The sequence below is a fragment of the Megalops cyprinoides genome, chromosome 17 (genome assembly GCF_013368585.1).
Source record: "Megalops cyprinoides isolate fMegCyp1 chromosome 17, fMegCyp1.pri, whole genome shotgun sequence".
NCBI classification, from domain to species: domain Eukaryota; kingdom Metazoa; phylum Chordata; class Actinopteri; order Elopiformes; family Megalopidae; genus Megalops; species Megalops cyprinoides.
The window spans coordinates 211,778-227,310 of record NC_050599.1 but is presented as its reverse complement, the minus strand read 5'-3'; the positions used below and the strand labels follow the sequence as shown (position 1 = coordinate 227,310).

Here is a 15,533-nt window from a genome sequence, read left to right as displayed (position 1 = left end):
TGAAAAAGCCTAATTTAGGCTTTGTTTGGAAGTTTTCAGGAATGTTTAAAAGCAGCAACAATGTCTGAAGTATATAGGCATAATTCAAAGAAAGTTAATATTGTGGGTATTGATAACTTTCAGAAATTAAATCCTATAGGACCCAGCTACAGATGTAATGTGTATATTACTCATATTCATGATTGATCCAACTCAAATAAAAGGATATTTGTTCCACAACAGAATTGTTCTGCAATGAAATTATGAAATAAGGCAATAATATATTATACCATAATACATTGTCACATCAGTAAGTTTGTAACCTACACGTTTTCAATCAATGTGATAGCGTTGCCGCCAAACCCATTACCAGTGTGACAGCTTATCTAAATAATGATAACTATGTGCGCTGTGTTCACTGTGGGTCTGTGCTGTACTCTCATTGAAGGGAAAGCAGCAATAGCACTTCTGGTACCTTGTTGTGAGTATGCTTTGAGAAACGGCTGCTGAGAGAGAGAGCCTGGAGAGCCTCCCTGGATGCAGTGACCTTATGCCAGTGTAGGTGCAGGGCCTCTCCACCCTCAGCTTTTCTAGCCACTCCCTGCAGTAGCTACTTGAACTTTACTGCAATGTAAAACAATGGTCTTTAATTATTTTAACTGACCCATGTATGCATGTTGTTTAAATAAACCCACTGATCACACCTCAACAAACTCTGTCTGCTGCTTTGCTTCCAGAGCTTCTCTGTTACCAGCCAGTGATTTTTATAAAGATGAATACCCATGCATTGTACTTTCTGCAGTACAAATGGCCTTTATTGAAATTCTTCGTTCATTATATCTTACATGGTAAAGACATAAAGGAAATAAAGATTCAATAAAGAATTGCTGTTTCTTAAAACATGATAAACAGAATTAGTGTACCAGTCAGGTTCATTTACATAAAAAAGAAAGTATGAGCTTTAACGAGCTGTACATGTTAGCATGACCACTTTAAATACATATTGAAAGATTTATGTGTCCATGTTTTATTTCTAGGCAAATGTTCTGTTCCTTCAGCACATTTCCCGAATCAGTTTGGTAGTGTTTGACTCAGTGTTCATCTGGTATGGATATTGCACCCATGTCAGGTTACACCTCCTCTGCAGCTGGCACCTCCTCAGCTGCTAGCACCTCTTCAGCAGCGGGTACCTCCTCAGCGGCAGGCACCTCCTCAGCAGCGGGCACCTCCTCAGCGGCGGGCACCTCCTCCGCGGCGGGCACCTCCTCCGCGGCGGGCACCTCCTCTGCGACTGCCACCTCCTCAACAGCGGGCACCTCCTCAGGAGCTGGCACCTCCTCTGCTGCTGGTACTTCCTCAACAGCGGGCACCTCCTCTGCAGCGGGCACCTCCTCAGCAGCTGGTGTTTCCTCTGGAGCGGGCACCTCCTCAGGAGCATGAACTTCCTCAGGAGCTGGCACCTCCTCAGAAACGTGTGGTTCAACATCAATGGCTGTGCTGGTGAGCTTAGTCAAGGGGGTGCTGACTGTTTCAGTCAGGGTCTGCAGGATGCTGTTCAGCCGTTCCAGGGTTATCTGGGCGTGGACTCCCTCAAAGACATTCTTAACCAGTTTGAGAGCCTCAGAGACGATGGCATGAACGCGGGTGAGAAGTTCTTCCAGGATGTCGGACTTCAATGTGGCAATGAACTCCTCAGCCTTCTGGGCACAGTCATGAATCAAGTCTTCTAGCTTCTGCAGAATCACATCAAGGCTTTCGAGATGCTTCACCATATATACAGTTTTACTCTGGATCGTCTTTATGGTGGATTTGACTTCCTCCAGGATTTGTCTACCAGTGAGGGCCTCCTCAGTGCCAGGCATAGTTATCTGGACATTGCTCAGGTGGTCAATGATGGCCTCAATATAGGGCTCCAGGTAGCCATTGCTCTTCTCTATGACGTGGTCAATCACTATAGCAGCAGAGCTCAGAACCCTCTGGCAGATCTCAGATAAAGTGAGCCTTCCCTCAAGCCCGGGCAGCTGGAGTTGGAGCTCCCTCAGGACTTTGATGACTGTGTCTAACACAAGCTTAATGGTGTTCTGGTAATGCCTGATGATGTTCCTGAAGAGGATGGACAACTGGCTCAATTCTGGGAGGTCAGCAGAAGTGAGGTAAGCCCCCTCAATAGTGGAGGAGATGGCATTCTTCAGCTCATGTGAGGCACTGCCAATGTCCATGCCGAAGTGGGCACTGTGGTACTTGTCAGCAAAGTTATACAGAGAGGCAGTGATGGCTGGCACTCTCTCCTTCAACCCCAGGAGTATCTCATTGGTGGCTTCCTTGTTCCAGGCAGTGTGGAGGTTCTCGGCCACTTTGACATTGAGGATCTCCACATCATTCTCAGGTTCAGACTTTAGGGTAAAAGAGAAAACCAGATAGTGATTTTATGAGGTTACGCAAACTTAAGACTAAAATCAGCAATGGCAGCTGTGAAAGAGAATTATAATGGACTAATTTGTTGAGAATTGTGCTCAGTATGTTCCATTGGCTCAAAACGGTACTTGTATGAAAATGCTGGCTGACGACACGTGTATTTTTCTTAACTACAGTAACCTAGAGACCAAAAATGAGCCTCACCGGGTATCTGCCGTACAGCCGCGCTGCCAAATGTGACAGGCTCTTCCCCTGCAGCTGTAATCCAAGGAATCCAGAAGTTGGAGCTGAAACAGAGGCGCTGACACTGTCTTTGCCAGATGCATAGCGGATGCTTATGTCAGTGAACGTTGGGCTGGTGATGTCAACATTCAGAATGTGACGGGAAGAGCTGAAAAACAAGATTTTTCTCAAAGTTAATTCAAATATTATTTAAAACAAAGACAGCAGCAAAGCCAGCATTGTAAAGCTGCTCAAAAGGAATGTTTACCTGGCATCTGGTGCATCTTGGCGTTTCCTCCTATGAAAAACAAAAAAAAAAGAAAATCACAGAAAGAAAACGTAAGGACGTTCAGATCTAAACATAAAGTTTAAAATGCACATCATCACAAGGTCAATATTAAAATCAAATATACACATATACCATTTCATGAAAAATGGTTGTTGACAAGTATACATGCAGGTATCATTTATCTTATGATTCTCTCATGATTGTCAATACCTAAAATTGCTCTGTAAATTAGTGATTATGAAGATGTTTAATAATCACGAAAAGTTATAATAAAAGGCTTCCAACACCAACACCATGTCACTGACTGTGAGGAATTGTATAATATGTCAGTAATAATTATTCAATACAACTTCTCAATAAGCAATAAGTGCTACCTCATAACTTGTGAGAGGACATGTTGTAAGTCTATCTTCAGGTCACTGTGGGTGAAGGTAGCCTTGTTGTTCAGGCTCAGGGCCCCATCCTCAAGGCCTGCAGTTGCAGTGGCTAGAGCAGATCAAGGTAACATTGCATTGAGTACATTTCAACAGACATGTGTCACTGAAATACAGAACTACTGCAAATAGTTATGTATAATTTTGTAAGGATGACTCACCATCCAGATCATGTGCCAGGAGGAGTATAGTGGAAGTGCAGGAGGACTTGAGTGAAGCAACGTAGGCAGAGGCCGTGTCCTCCAGGCTTGCAGTCAGTGTTGTGCTGTAAATGGGAGAAGAGACTGCCACAGTGGCAGATACAGCCACAGGTACAAGTCCATTTTTGCTCTTGGTGTACACTGCAATAGCGGAGCCCTTGAGGGACTGCAGGTCTTCCTCTCTGGTGACCTGGTCAAACTTCAGCAGCTCCCAAAGGTTTTTGTGGTAGATGGGAAGCTCGATAGCCTTCAGCAAGGCAGCGTGACCATCAAGTGAGCCGCTGACCTCCGCGCGAATTTCTGTCAGATCGTTGGACAGCAGCAAGTCACAGCTGTGAGCAACAGACATGAGTTGCTCCTTGCCTTTCCAGGTCAGCTTCTGTTGCCCTGCAGCAATCTCAAGGATGATGTTTTGAAGGACGCTTGCCTCTCCAATACTGCTTGGCTGTGCCAGTTTGCTGATGAAGTTCAGCACTGCAGATACACGGCTTAGAGATGCTTCAAGAGCCAAGTCTTCATTCAAGTCCAGACTCCAGATACTGGTCTCACCATAGTTGCCATTAGAGTGGGCATCGGTCTTCAGAGTGGAGCGCAGGCCACTGGTATCCAGGTGGATGTTAGCCTCATTGTTCAAAGCTCCAGCAAAATTACCACTTGTCAACACTGTTCCCTCAATCTTTCCCTTCGTAGATGCATCCAAGGAGATGTGGCTAGACAGTCCGTCCAGGGCCAGGTGATGATCAATATCTCCACTGCCAATGGCATCTATCAAGGGCAGGTTAAAGCTGAACTTCGCCTTAATTTTGGAGGCCACGTTAGCCTTAGTGTTTCCAAGGAGTTCTTGATTGACTTCCAGGTTGAGGATAGGGAGGGAAACCTTAGCAACATTGGTAACAGAGGCTTCCAAGGCCTTCCTGTTGAGAGTAATGATGCTGTCATGGCTTGCCTCGACGTTTGTGTGCTCCAAGGACACGGCAGTGGCCAGTTTGAGACTTCTCTTCTTCCTAGTGAGGCTGGTGCTCCCATCCAGTTTACCTTTTAGAATGTCAAACACAGAGGTTGAGGAAACTCCAAATCGGGCTACAATGTCTTCCTGGTTGTACAGGCCTGCATTGGCAGCCAGAGAAATCACAGGTGACTTGAGTGAGAAATCATATATCAGGTTGCCTATGGCTGGAATCACAATGGGATCTATGATGACAGAAATTGTGTGTGGGCTCTTCTGATACTGAAGCTTCAAATCTATGTCAAGTGTCTGTTCAGTTGTAGTCAGGAGGATCTTAAGGCCTGTGTTTTCCCACAGAGACAGTTCATTGATAGCTGGGGTTCTCACATTAATGAATGGCACATTTAGCTCAGGGATAGCAATGGGCATAGTCAAAATGTCCAGATTCACTTCACCATTCACTGCTGCATAAATGGCAATGTCCTTGTTGTTGTTCTCCAGTGTGATGTTGTGGGAGTATTTGTTCTGGTTAAGTCGAGACAAAGCCACCCAGTTAACCTGCTGCACTTCAGTGTTGAGAGTGACAGCACAATCATTCTGAAGGTCAGTCTTCATAGTCAAAGACAAGGAGGATGCAGAAAGGTCAAGTATAGCATGGCCCTTGTTCTGTAAGTCTAAAACAACATCAAATGGATGAGCTACAAGGTTGATTGAGTTGGACAGGGTTCCACTGACCGTACCAATGAGCTCTGTGTCATGAGCAGCTCTTAGTTCAATTTTCAGATCTCCCATGTTAGCCTTTCCACTCACTACCACAAGGCTGCTCTTTATGAAGGGAGCTTCTGTCTCAATACGACCATCAAGATTGATAGAGCTGAGAATAACGGTATCAGCATTCAGGATTTGCTTCATTTTTAAGCTTTTGCTGTCTGTTATGCCTCTGAAGGTCAGTTTGCCAGAGTTCACGTTGATGCTGCAATCCAGGTCACTCTTGTGGGTTACTTCATCGGAGTAATCTTCAAGGGACCACTTCCCACTGCCTGTGGTTCCATGGGTTACAGTGATGGTTCCAGCTTCCAGACGGAGAATACCTTTTTGAGTGAAGGTGGCTTCGCTTGAAAGATCAACATATTGAAGGTTCAAAATGTGGTTGTAGGTAGTGTCCAGAGAAGCAGAGATTCCACTTTCCAGGGCAAAGAATACACTGTTGACCAGATTTGCAGTGTAGATTGCAGTTGTGGCCTTGGCTGTGGTCTTAGCAGAGGCCTGAGCTGATAGACCATACAGGGTCACCGAGCCCTGATGCTCAAGTGAGGCAGCGGTGTGGGTAAATTTAATTGTCTCAGCGATGATAACACGGCTCATTTTTGGAATACCAACACGGGCAGTGACATCCAGAACATAGTTGAGGACCTCGGCGGAAGATGTAGCCTGTGATGATATGTAAGCTGTCATCTGCGGAGTCACTGGGTTGGTCGTTGAGTTCCGGAGCTCAGCAGAGGTTCGGAGGCTGTAATGAGGAGAGTTTAACTTGATCTCACCATAGAGTTTACCAAAAGCAGGAACCACGATTCCACTGGGGATTGAGGGCAGTGCGATCTCTGGGATCTGAAGCGTTGTGATATCAAAATTCTCCAGACCGAGTTTTGGGATGGCGATTTCAGGGAGGCTGATTTCAGAGAGGGTGATTTCTGGCAGTGTAAAGTCAGGCAGGGAGGACAGATAGGGCATCGTCAGCTCTCCAAATAGAACCTCAGACTCGGGTAGCGGAATATAAAAGTGCATGATGCTGTCAATCAAGGCAATGATTCTCTGTTTGATTCCCTCAACATCAATGGTGGTGGCTGGGACAGTGTATAAACTCAGAATGGTGAACTCGGGAATAGAGATCTCAGCTGGGATACTGGTCTCCTGCAACTTTGCCAGGTTGATCTGAATGGTAGGCACAACAAGGTCGGTGAGGGGCAGAGTGAATGTAGGGGTTTCAATCTCTGCAGTCTTCAGTGCAATAACAACTCCATCAACAATCTGCTTGAGTTGGTTGACAATTTCTTGGCCTTCAACTATCTTGTGGATCACCTCAAAGACAGTGTTGAGTTGTTCAGCAATGAAACTGATGACACTGGTATAGTATTCACTTGCGTGTTGCAGGTATACAAGAATTTCACTTATAATGTCCATATCAGTGATTTTCTGTTTCAAGCTCGCAATGATGTCATTCACTGCAACGGCATCGGTTATGTCTTTCACTACACTGATTACATCCGCCACTTTTGTTTCCTTCAGTTGTTCCAAGAGGTTAAGGATAGAAGCCTGAATCCATCTGACAAATTCTCTGGAAGCCTCAATTTTCTGTGGGATCTCTAAGACCAGAATCTGCTCATTCACAAAGCTGATTATTTCACTGATTTTTTGATTTGCCTCATCAACAAATGCATTGTAATCAAATGACTTCAGTGTCTTGACAATAACGTCAATGTACTCATTGAGTCTGTCAACTATTAGCTTGATGTCGGCTGTTTTCAGGAGGTTAACTGCTTCATCCAGTAGCAGCAATGCTTTGTCTGATAAAGATGGGATATCAATGGATTTCAGGATGTTAACTACTGCCTGTACTGTCTCTTCAATTTTGTACTGCTTGACCAGTTCTACAACCTTTTCCAAGAGTTCTGCGATTTTCTTGTCAGCCTCATGCTTCACAAGTACCTCTCGGACTTTAGCGTAGACAGCATTGATTTTGTCCGTGATTTCTAACTCCTTTATAAGATTAAGGATCACGCCTTTGATGGAGTCCACAATTCTGATGATGCCCTCTGTGGGAATCTGAGCAACAAGTTGTTCAATGTGCCCTCCTACACTGAGGGAAGAGACAAAGTTTTTCAGATCCTGAATGAATACTGTAATGTCAAAGTTTGCAATGACCTGTTTCAGTTCACTTACTTTCTCCTGAAGCTTAGCTTTGATTTCAAATGTAGCATCAAGCTCCTGTAACCAAGCAATGCTACTGTCCTTCAGTTTCTGCAGATCAATCTGCCCGATGATATCCTCAATAACACTTATGATGCTGACGATGGTTTCACTGATCTCATATTCTGCATTAATGGCCTTCAGTTCTTGTACAATTGGCATGAGAATGTCTGTCAAGGTATCAGTCCAGGCCCCGCTTTCAATTACCTCCTTGATGATAGCTACAATTCCTGTAACTCTGGATGCCAGATCATTCAGGACTGTTTCAAGGGTAGCCTTTATGTGTTCAATGGTAGCTTCTAAGTCTTCCACAGTGATAGCATACCCCTGCAGTAAGGCAGTTATTTTCTCCTTTACTTCAATGACTTTGGTCTCCAGATCCTGATCTTTAACAAAATCACCCAGAGCCTGAGGCAGACTTTCTAGCCTGGAGCGGATTTCTTCTCTGTTAACGTACTGTTGTACAGTCTCCAGAACACGAACGAAGGATATTTTCAGCCGATCAAATGTGGCAGGCAAACTCTGAATGAAAGGCAGCTGGAAAACGTGGCTGTCGCTGTTCTTGTCGTACTTCAGGAAACCGGAGATGCCGAACTCCTGGTTCTCAGCGGCAGGTTTGTTCAGAAGGTCTGTGAGAACTGTCCCTGACAGCTCTAATCCAATTCTCTCCGGGTTGTTGTACAGGCTGATTTCTTGGTTGTATGCATGATTATTCAGCTTGGATTTCACCCTCCATGTTCCCCTCTGCTCCTGAGGAATCAATAGACCATCAATCTTGTTGTCAAAGTGGGTCTCAGCAGCAACTTCAGGGCCCAGCAGATGGGTAGTGGAAGCTCTGCAGTCGTGTGACAGAGCGACAGCCAGGGGCTCTGCCTTCAACAGCAACTTGCTGTACAGCTGACCACTGTGCTTTCCAACCAAGTTCACATCACCATCAGCGTTGAGAATGGAGTCGACACTGAGGCTGAAGGGTACAGCCAGTGTGCGGACAGTGCTGTCAAGGCGGAGAGACTGGGAGTTGAAGCGAGCCTCGCTATTGAATTTTGCAGAGAGTCCAGCAACCTCCAAGTCGGTGTTTTGGATCGCATGAGCTCCTAGCACCTTGCCAGTGGTGCTGCACTTCACAGTAGCGGTAACATCAGCATAGTTAATTTCATATGTGTGTTTCAGCTCTTCTTCTCCATAAGCTCCCTTCAGGCTGCCGGTCAGGTCCAGCTTGTAAGGTTGGAGCTTGAGCACACCTTCATTGTTGACAATGATGTCCAGGAGTTTAAGATCATTGTTGATGTTCACAGAAGCTGTGAAGGGCTTAATGTCAACAGTGATGTCGTGTTTGTATGAAGTGCTGTCGCTGACAAAGTTGTCAGTGTGGGAACGGAAGGCTAAGGTGGACAGAGTGAGGGCCAGAGTGTTAGTGTTTTCGATCTTCATGTCGTGCAGGGAACCCTTGGACATAATTGACAGGGTGGTGCCAGAGCCATCAATTCCACCATTGAAGACATTCTCAAGGGTCAGGGGGCTACTCTGCAGGGTAGTGGTGCCACTGGTGGCCAGACCACCACTGCCGAGCGTCAGAGTGGCTTTGTGGGAACCACGGCTGGTGCCAAACATGAGGGAACCTTCAGTGTTCACCTCCAGGCCGCTGCTGCTCAGGGAACCGGAGAGCAGGGAGAAGGCACGGTTAGAAGCTTCATCCACATGGAGCTCTACTCTGACGGTAGCTGACTCTGCAGAGGCGGCAAGATCAACCTGGTTTCGTAGTTTTGCTCCAAGGGCCGCGGAGAGCGCATCAGATTTCAGGGAGAGCCGGGCATCCTTGAAGCTGACCTCAGCCACATGTTTCACAATGTCATTGTACAGGTTGGTGCTTGACACAATAGACAGCTCACCATTGGCAATGACTCCCTTGATCCTGTTCTGGGCCTCCAGGAGGGTCGAGTCTACCCTCAATGTTGACTCTCCTCTCAACTCTCTGCTGAGAGGGAGGACCACATAGGACTGGGAGGAGATGGCATTTGCATACACAGGGCCTACTCTGACGCCTCCATCCAGGTTGATATCACCAGCAATTTCTTCAGTGGTGAGGGCAGATTGAGCAGTGTAGGACAGGGACGCCATCAGACCCAGCGGGCTTGAGGCCTCTATCTTGGTGGTGGCTTTTATGTTCAATTTGTCTGTTAAACTTGCAACTTCCTCAAGGCTCAAGCTGGCAGCAAGGAGCTTGTGCTGCAGGGAACTGCTGACAACAGCCTTCAGGGATTCAGCAGGTGTGATGGTGAGTGATCCAGCACCTGTGTATTGAAAAAAGTACAAATTTTACTTAATGTCTCTGAAGTCTGCTGCAGCTGCATTATCATCACACACGGAAATATTCTAGAGTCAGATTATTGTTTAGATATTAACATATTTGGCTGAGCTACTATTGAATTATTCCTAATGATGACCCATTTTCAAATGAATGAATTTGGAATTGATCAATAGGTTCTGGTTGTACATTTTTCAACAATGGGGAAATAGCAAGAATGGGAGATTTTTTACCTTCAACTGTGTAAGAGAGAACTTCCACAGGAGAGTCACCAACAACTTTGACCTTGGCTATATAGCCAGGGGCATCCACAGAAACTGAGCCCTCCCAGTTGTAGAAGTTGCTGTTCACTTTGACCGACGCTTCAGCCACTCCGAGAAGGGGCAGTGAGAGCGTGAAGCTGGGAGGAATGATAATGGAGGGGATTCTGACCTCTGTGGAGGGAATCACCAGGCCAATGTAGGGTATAGTCAGATGGGGGGTGGTCAGGGTAGGGGGAATGTTCAAATCCTCCAAAGATTTTCCACCCAGAGGCAGGGGGAGAGTTATGGTGAAGTGATTCTTGTTGAACTGGTATGAGAGTGCACCCTCGCTGTTGAAGAAAGGAAATATTCATCACCATTAAACTTTTAGATGATATATGTCTATACTGTAATGCAGACTAAAATAGTAAAATATATATGTCTACACAAATATTCAACACATTTTTACAGATTACATTTGTCAATTTTTTACACCAAATGAACTGAGAATTAATCTGATTCAGAAGCAGAGGAATGGTTACTCACGATGTCAGAAACAGTTTCTCAGGCAGGTATAATTCTGGGATTGTTCTCAGGCTGTCGATGATGGGGGCATCAGCAGCAGCCCTGTCCAGCCAGATGTTAGTTGCCTATTGAGAGGTATAATATGTTAGGTTTCTGACAGGAATCTGAAATTAAAGCACTGCACTTGCACAATGTGAAACAGCCCTGAACGGGAAGCTAATGTGAAACAATGCAGTGTGTTATTATTGCTCCCCTACCTCAATGGATTTGGACACAATGTGGCGCACTGTCGTGTCAGTCTGAGAAACTGTCAGGTCCAGGATGTCCTGGATGATCTTCTGGTATTCGTCAGCGTTCTGGATGAGTTTGTGGACCTCGGAGCTCAGGTCAGACTTCAGCTCAACTACAACCTTGTCCTCATCTGCAAATGAGATGTATTTCCTTCAGTATCCCATTGTAAAGAATTTGAGAACAACATTGACATATAGATGGATATATTTCACTGGAACAAGAGAACAACTTGATTTCTCATAAATCCTCACACAGTCCCCCTTCTTATGATTCCTCTCTAAATAAGAAGGGAACACAAACAACTTGTATGCTACTCGAATGATGTGTTGAGAAGTGAGGAATATCAGAGAGGTGTACCGTATTTGACGATGACTTTCTGTATGGAGGAAGTCTCGGGGATGTTGATGACACTCTCAATCTCCAGGGTCAGGTCTTCAGCTCTCTTCAGGGCAGCAGTGATGGCGGCATCAGTCTTGAGAGAGGGGATGGTCAGCTGGACCTGCAGCAAACCGTCCTTCATCGCCTCAAGTCTGTGAAAAAGAACAACATTATTTTCCATGGTAACAAACACTTGGAGAAACTGTATACTAAAACAGACTTGGAAAAATTAAGGCACAGACTAGAAGGACTTACTTGGCACGACCAATCAGAGACACCTGAGGGATGTTCTTGTGGGTGATGTCAATGATGATCCCTTTCCCGTTAGCGGCATCGTCAGTGACGCCCAGTCTGATTCCAGCCTCTAGGTCACAGTCGGGGATCTGAATGTCGGTGGAGAGGACGTTTATGTTCCTGTTGTATTTCACAGCAGCTGTGACCTCAGTGGGCTCTGCACCTGAAAATGAGACTCAGGGTTCAGCTACTGCTGCTGCCAATAGCTTTTTAAAAAAAATATTGTCATCATTAGCTTCCTGGAGATGCTCGTACCCTCTGCCTTCACGATCACCTTCAGGGCATCCACCTTGTCATCACCCTCCGTCAGGAGTTCATAGGCGATGGTGGCGGTGTATTCAGTCACCTCTCCAGTGGGCTGGATCTCCACAGCAACCCTAGTAGAACACCCACTTTCCGTTAAATACACCCATTTGTTTTGTTTTAACTTCCTTAAAATGGTAAATCCAGGAATAATTTAGACATGTTTTAAGCGTGGAAGGGTAGCCCTTACTCTGTGTCTCCAGTGAGAGGGAAATAGGGAGCAGCATCAGTTGAGCCGCTGCCAGAGTAACGCAGGGTGGAGCAGAGTTTCAAGCCGGGGAAGACTGATCCGCACTTCACAATGTCAGTTCTGTCCTCCGTCATGGGTGGTATTGCTTTTGAGTCAGTGGAGGATACTGAGAGCAGTCTGTTGCTGTAATTAGGGGGAAAAAAACAAGACAGTCTGAGTTAATAACAGCACTGGAGAATCTCAGAAAATGATGCTCAGTTTGCTTAAAGAAGAACTGAACCTTACCTGATGTCCAAGAGCTGGGTGGTACCCTGAGGAGCAGGGATGGCCAGCTTGATCTGGCTGTTGCTTATGGCAACCTTGGCATTGAGTGCGCTCTCGTGGTAGATGTTGGTGTGCATCTCGACAGCAGAGACAACAAACTCGGGAATGTGGACACCCATCTGTGTCACAAATTCCACTCCAATGGAAGGCATGAAAGACACTTCTTGCTGCACGGGGGCACAGTGAATAATACCTCATTTAATGACATTCAGCATTGCATGTCTGAAATCCTATTTCATTGCAAGCAGGAAATACTTAATCTTTTCATCATGAATCATATTTTGATTCAATCATTGAGAGTCTTAGACATCTGGGAAAGACAGCAAGGTTGTTTACCATTCCAGGTGAGATGAGCAGGCCGCCCTTGGCTCCAGGGGCAAAGGTCCCAGACAGAGAGACTTTGAGTGGCACACCAGAAGCAGTTGGCAGGGAAAACTCATTGTCCATGAAGATGTAGTGGATGAACAACTCATTGTCAATGCTTGAAATAAGCTTCATAATCTGAAAAAGGCAAAGAAAATTAAATATGTGAATTGGCAGTATTGAAAACTAGTTTCAGAAGTTGCAAATACTGTTGGCTATGGAAGACACAATACAACAAAAATAACTACAATTACATTGTTATTTCAAGAGAATGCTATTAATTAGCTAATTTCTTTCCTGCTTCATGAACCAATTTGATTTCATTTTTATAAATGTAGTCATATGAATATTTGATGTACAGTTTACAATCCATTAATGCATTTTTGTGAATGATCAAAATATGCAAGGGTAAATCTTCTTCTTGTGTTTTGCACTACAGGAAACATACATCCGTGGGGAATATCTTCAGGAGGTTATCTGCAAGCAAAGCAGCTGAGTAGGCCATCTCTTCCATCTCATTGGTCCTGATGTATCCAAGCTCAGCTCCGAGCAGTTTCAGGTAAACCATGGCCTCAGGAGCCTGCTGAGACTTCAGCTCCTTCAGTAGTTTGTTGATGTTCCGGCTGATTTCCCTCACAATGTTTTGTGGCACCTATAGAGAATGCGTGTAACACCAGAACAGAGTTAATACTGGAAAACTTACAAAAAAAATGCAATGCAGAACATAATGAAAAGTCTTTATCTTTGACAGTAAGAATAAGCTATGTGTGACATGCCTGTCTCTTCAATCTCTCATTTGATGGTTCCAACCAGTTCTTCAGAATTGTGTTGACTGCAGGCGGCATCTTGTCTCCGGCCCAGTACAAAGCCTTTGTCAAGGTGTCAGGGAAGAATCCATCTGGTCCAAACAGGGCCTCAACAGTTGGTTCTAATCCTTTCCCATCCAGTCCAATCTTAAACAACAGAAAGGATTAGCTCATTTTTTGGAACAAAACTATCAAATCTGAGTTATTTGATATAAAATTGTATACAGTTTTGCTCCACATATTATTCTCGACCCAGTTGTTTAACCTTTTTTGAAGTAAAAAATGCTTGTGTCGATGTGATTCATACCTCCAACACATCGAGATCGTATCCAAAAGCTTTAAGGGTAGTCTCCAGCATGACCTCTTTGGGCATATAGCTGGTGGAGTCAAAGATAACATTTCCTTGCAGGTTGTTACTCATTTTGTAGTGTCGGGAGAACTTGGTGAAGTCCATAGGCGCAGGGATGTCATTGCCCTGCAAGGCCTCAGTGATCTTCTGTTTTATCCTGTAGAGAGTAAGAGAAGATGACGAAATGATCAGGCAGTGAGAAAACTGTTAGTTGAAAACTCCAGTCTCTAAAATTGACTCCAAATGTTAACATACGCAAGGGAGGCAGGATCTGTGGAACTCAGGATGTTGGCAATGTGGGAGGCCACAAAGCTCTTAGTTTGTGGGTCCTGCTCATTTGGCAGAGCACTGATCACTTGAGCCAGGTCAGCAGTCTCAGGGTTCTTCATCAGCACCAGGTAGGCAGCCACACGCTTCTGAATGGGGCTTGCGCCATCCAGCACAGTCTGCAGGAGAACGCCACGAGCCTGGGGACAACCACACATACACACAACTCATTTCTGAGTACTCCATTCGACAGTTTTGCTGTGTCTCTGGGAGGATGTAAGTACTTGTTGACAGTTGTTGGTTCACTTGGGTAAGAAAGTATAGCAGACTTGCTCAAATCAAGCTGCTAAACAAACATGTAGTGTAATCAGAGCAATTTTACCTCCTCAGTCACGGTCAGCTTTCTGAAAGCTTGGATGGCAGCCTGCTGGACAGGTGGGGTGGCAGCGGGCTGTGTCATACACTGGAGCAAGGCAGACTTCAAAGCAGGGTTGGCAGCTTCCATAGCTGTTCCCATATTGCCAATCACCTGTAAAATTGAAAGGTGAGGGTCAGCAGAGGGTCAGCTTTCAGTACCAACTTTTTTTCTCAGTACGGGCAAGAAAAAAATGAACCTTGTCAGAGGCCGTTATAACTACTGGGTACTTACCCTAAGGGCCAGGAAAGTCAGGTCCTTGTCACCAGAGCAATCGCCCAACAGGGAAGCCATGTGCTCAGATACTGAGATGATCTCAGGAGTGACCTTGCCCTCAGCCTGGTATACCCTGATGATGGGCACACAATGAAAAGCGTTAGGAAGAACAACTGAGCTTGTGAGCTACAGCCTCTGATGTGGATGGTCCACCTGGGCATTACATCCTGCATCTGCCACCACCAACAAAGTGTTACAGTTAAGAGAGGTTGAATTATTAACCCAGAAACCATAAAATTGTTTATGAATATGTTTCCCTTACCTTCTCACAATGTTGCTTAGGGCATACAATATGGGCTTGCTCGGCTTGTGCTGTGCCAAGCTCAACACATCCTGGATGAGGTGGTTGCTGGGGTTGGGCAGGAGCCCCATAGCGTAGACGGCAGCATCAACCTCAACAGCAGTTTTGTCCATGGTGCTCAGCACCTGCAGGATGGCACTGCTGCACTCAGGGGTCCCACACTGGGCCAGAGCCTGCCAAGTCAGGGGCCCGGAAACCTCAACCATCTCTGGGACAGCTGGGCCCAGGGCCTCGATCTTCAGACCTCGGATCTGAGTCACCAGCTTCAGGAAGAGGCTGGCACGTTGCTTCCCCTGATGGGTCTGGGAAAGGGTGCTCAGTTCCCTCAGAGTGGCCAGCACAGCGTCCTTAGTCTGGATGGGAGCCTTGTCTTCAACAGCCTCCAGCTGCAGGGCCTTCAGGTTAGCCTCATCTACACAGAATGAGACGGGTGAGTTAACCCCTCGAAAATT

The 15,533-nt window shown here is 45.7% G+C and overlaps 2 protein-coding genes across 2 annotated transcripts; both read right to left on the bottom strand.

Annotated features, from left to right (window-relative positions):
• Window positions 1–1,087: 1,087 nt before the first annotated feature.
• LOC118791818 (apolipoprotein B-100-like) lies at window positions 1,088–13,306 on the bottom strand. The gene is made up of 15 exons (XM_036549282.1): window positions 13,116–13,306; window positions 12,641–12,805; window positions 12,266–12,471; window positions 11,981–12,163; window positions 11,743–11,864; window positions 11,449–11,650; window positions 11,173–11,345; window positions 10,782–10,945; window positions 10,546–10,649; window positions 9,991–10,349; window positions 3,501–9,743; window positions 3,280–3,391; window positions 2,885–2,914; window positions 2,599–2,785; window positions 1,088–2,372 (listed from the first exon to the last, which is right to left on the bottom strand). Exons 1-15 carry the CDS (start codon window positions 13,233–13,235, stop codon window positions 1,110–1,112), a joined length of 9,633 nt encoding a protein of 3,210 aa, XP_036405175.1. The 5' UTR covers window positions 13,236–13,306; the 3' UTR covers window positions 1,088–1,109.
• Window positions 13,307–13,377: 71 nt separating this feature from the next.
• Window positions 13,378–15,533, bottom strand: LOC118791819 (apolipoprotein B-100-like; the record flags this gene model as incomplete). The annotated part of the gene is made up of 6 exons (XM_036549283.1): window positions 13,378–13,620; window positions 13,781–13,979; window positions 14,078–14,289; window positions 14,472–14,618; window positions 14,739–14,853; window positions 15,043–15,533. Coding segments are annotated over 6 exons (1,356 nt in total), but the record flags the coding sequence as incomplete, so codon positions are not given.

What these genes read in the sequence shown, in the direction of transcription:
- LOC118791818 (XM_036549282.1), bottom strand. Translation starts at nt 13,235, where the DNA reads ATGGTTTACCTGAAACTGCTCGGAGCTGAGCTTGGATACATCAGGACC. An exon ending in TTGTGTCCAAATCCATTGAG is followed by an intron (nt 10,650 to 10,781) that starts GTAGGGGAGCAA and finishes ACCTCTCAATAG; the next exon opens with GCAACTAACATCTGGCTGGA. An exon ending in CAAGATGCACCAGATGCCAG is followed by an intron (nt 2,786 to 2,884) that starts GTAAACATTCCT and finishes CTTGTTTTTCAG; the next exon opens with CTCTTCCCGTCACATTCTGA.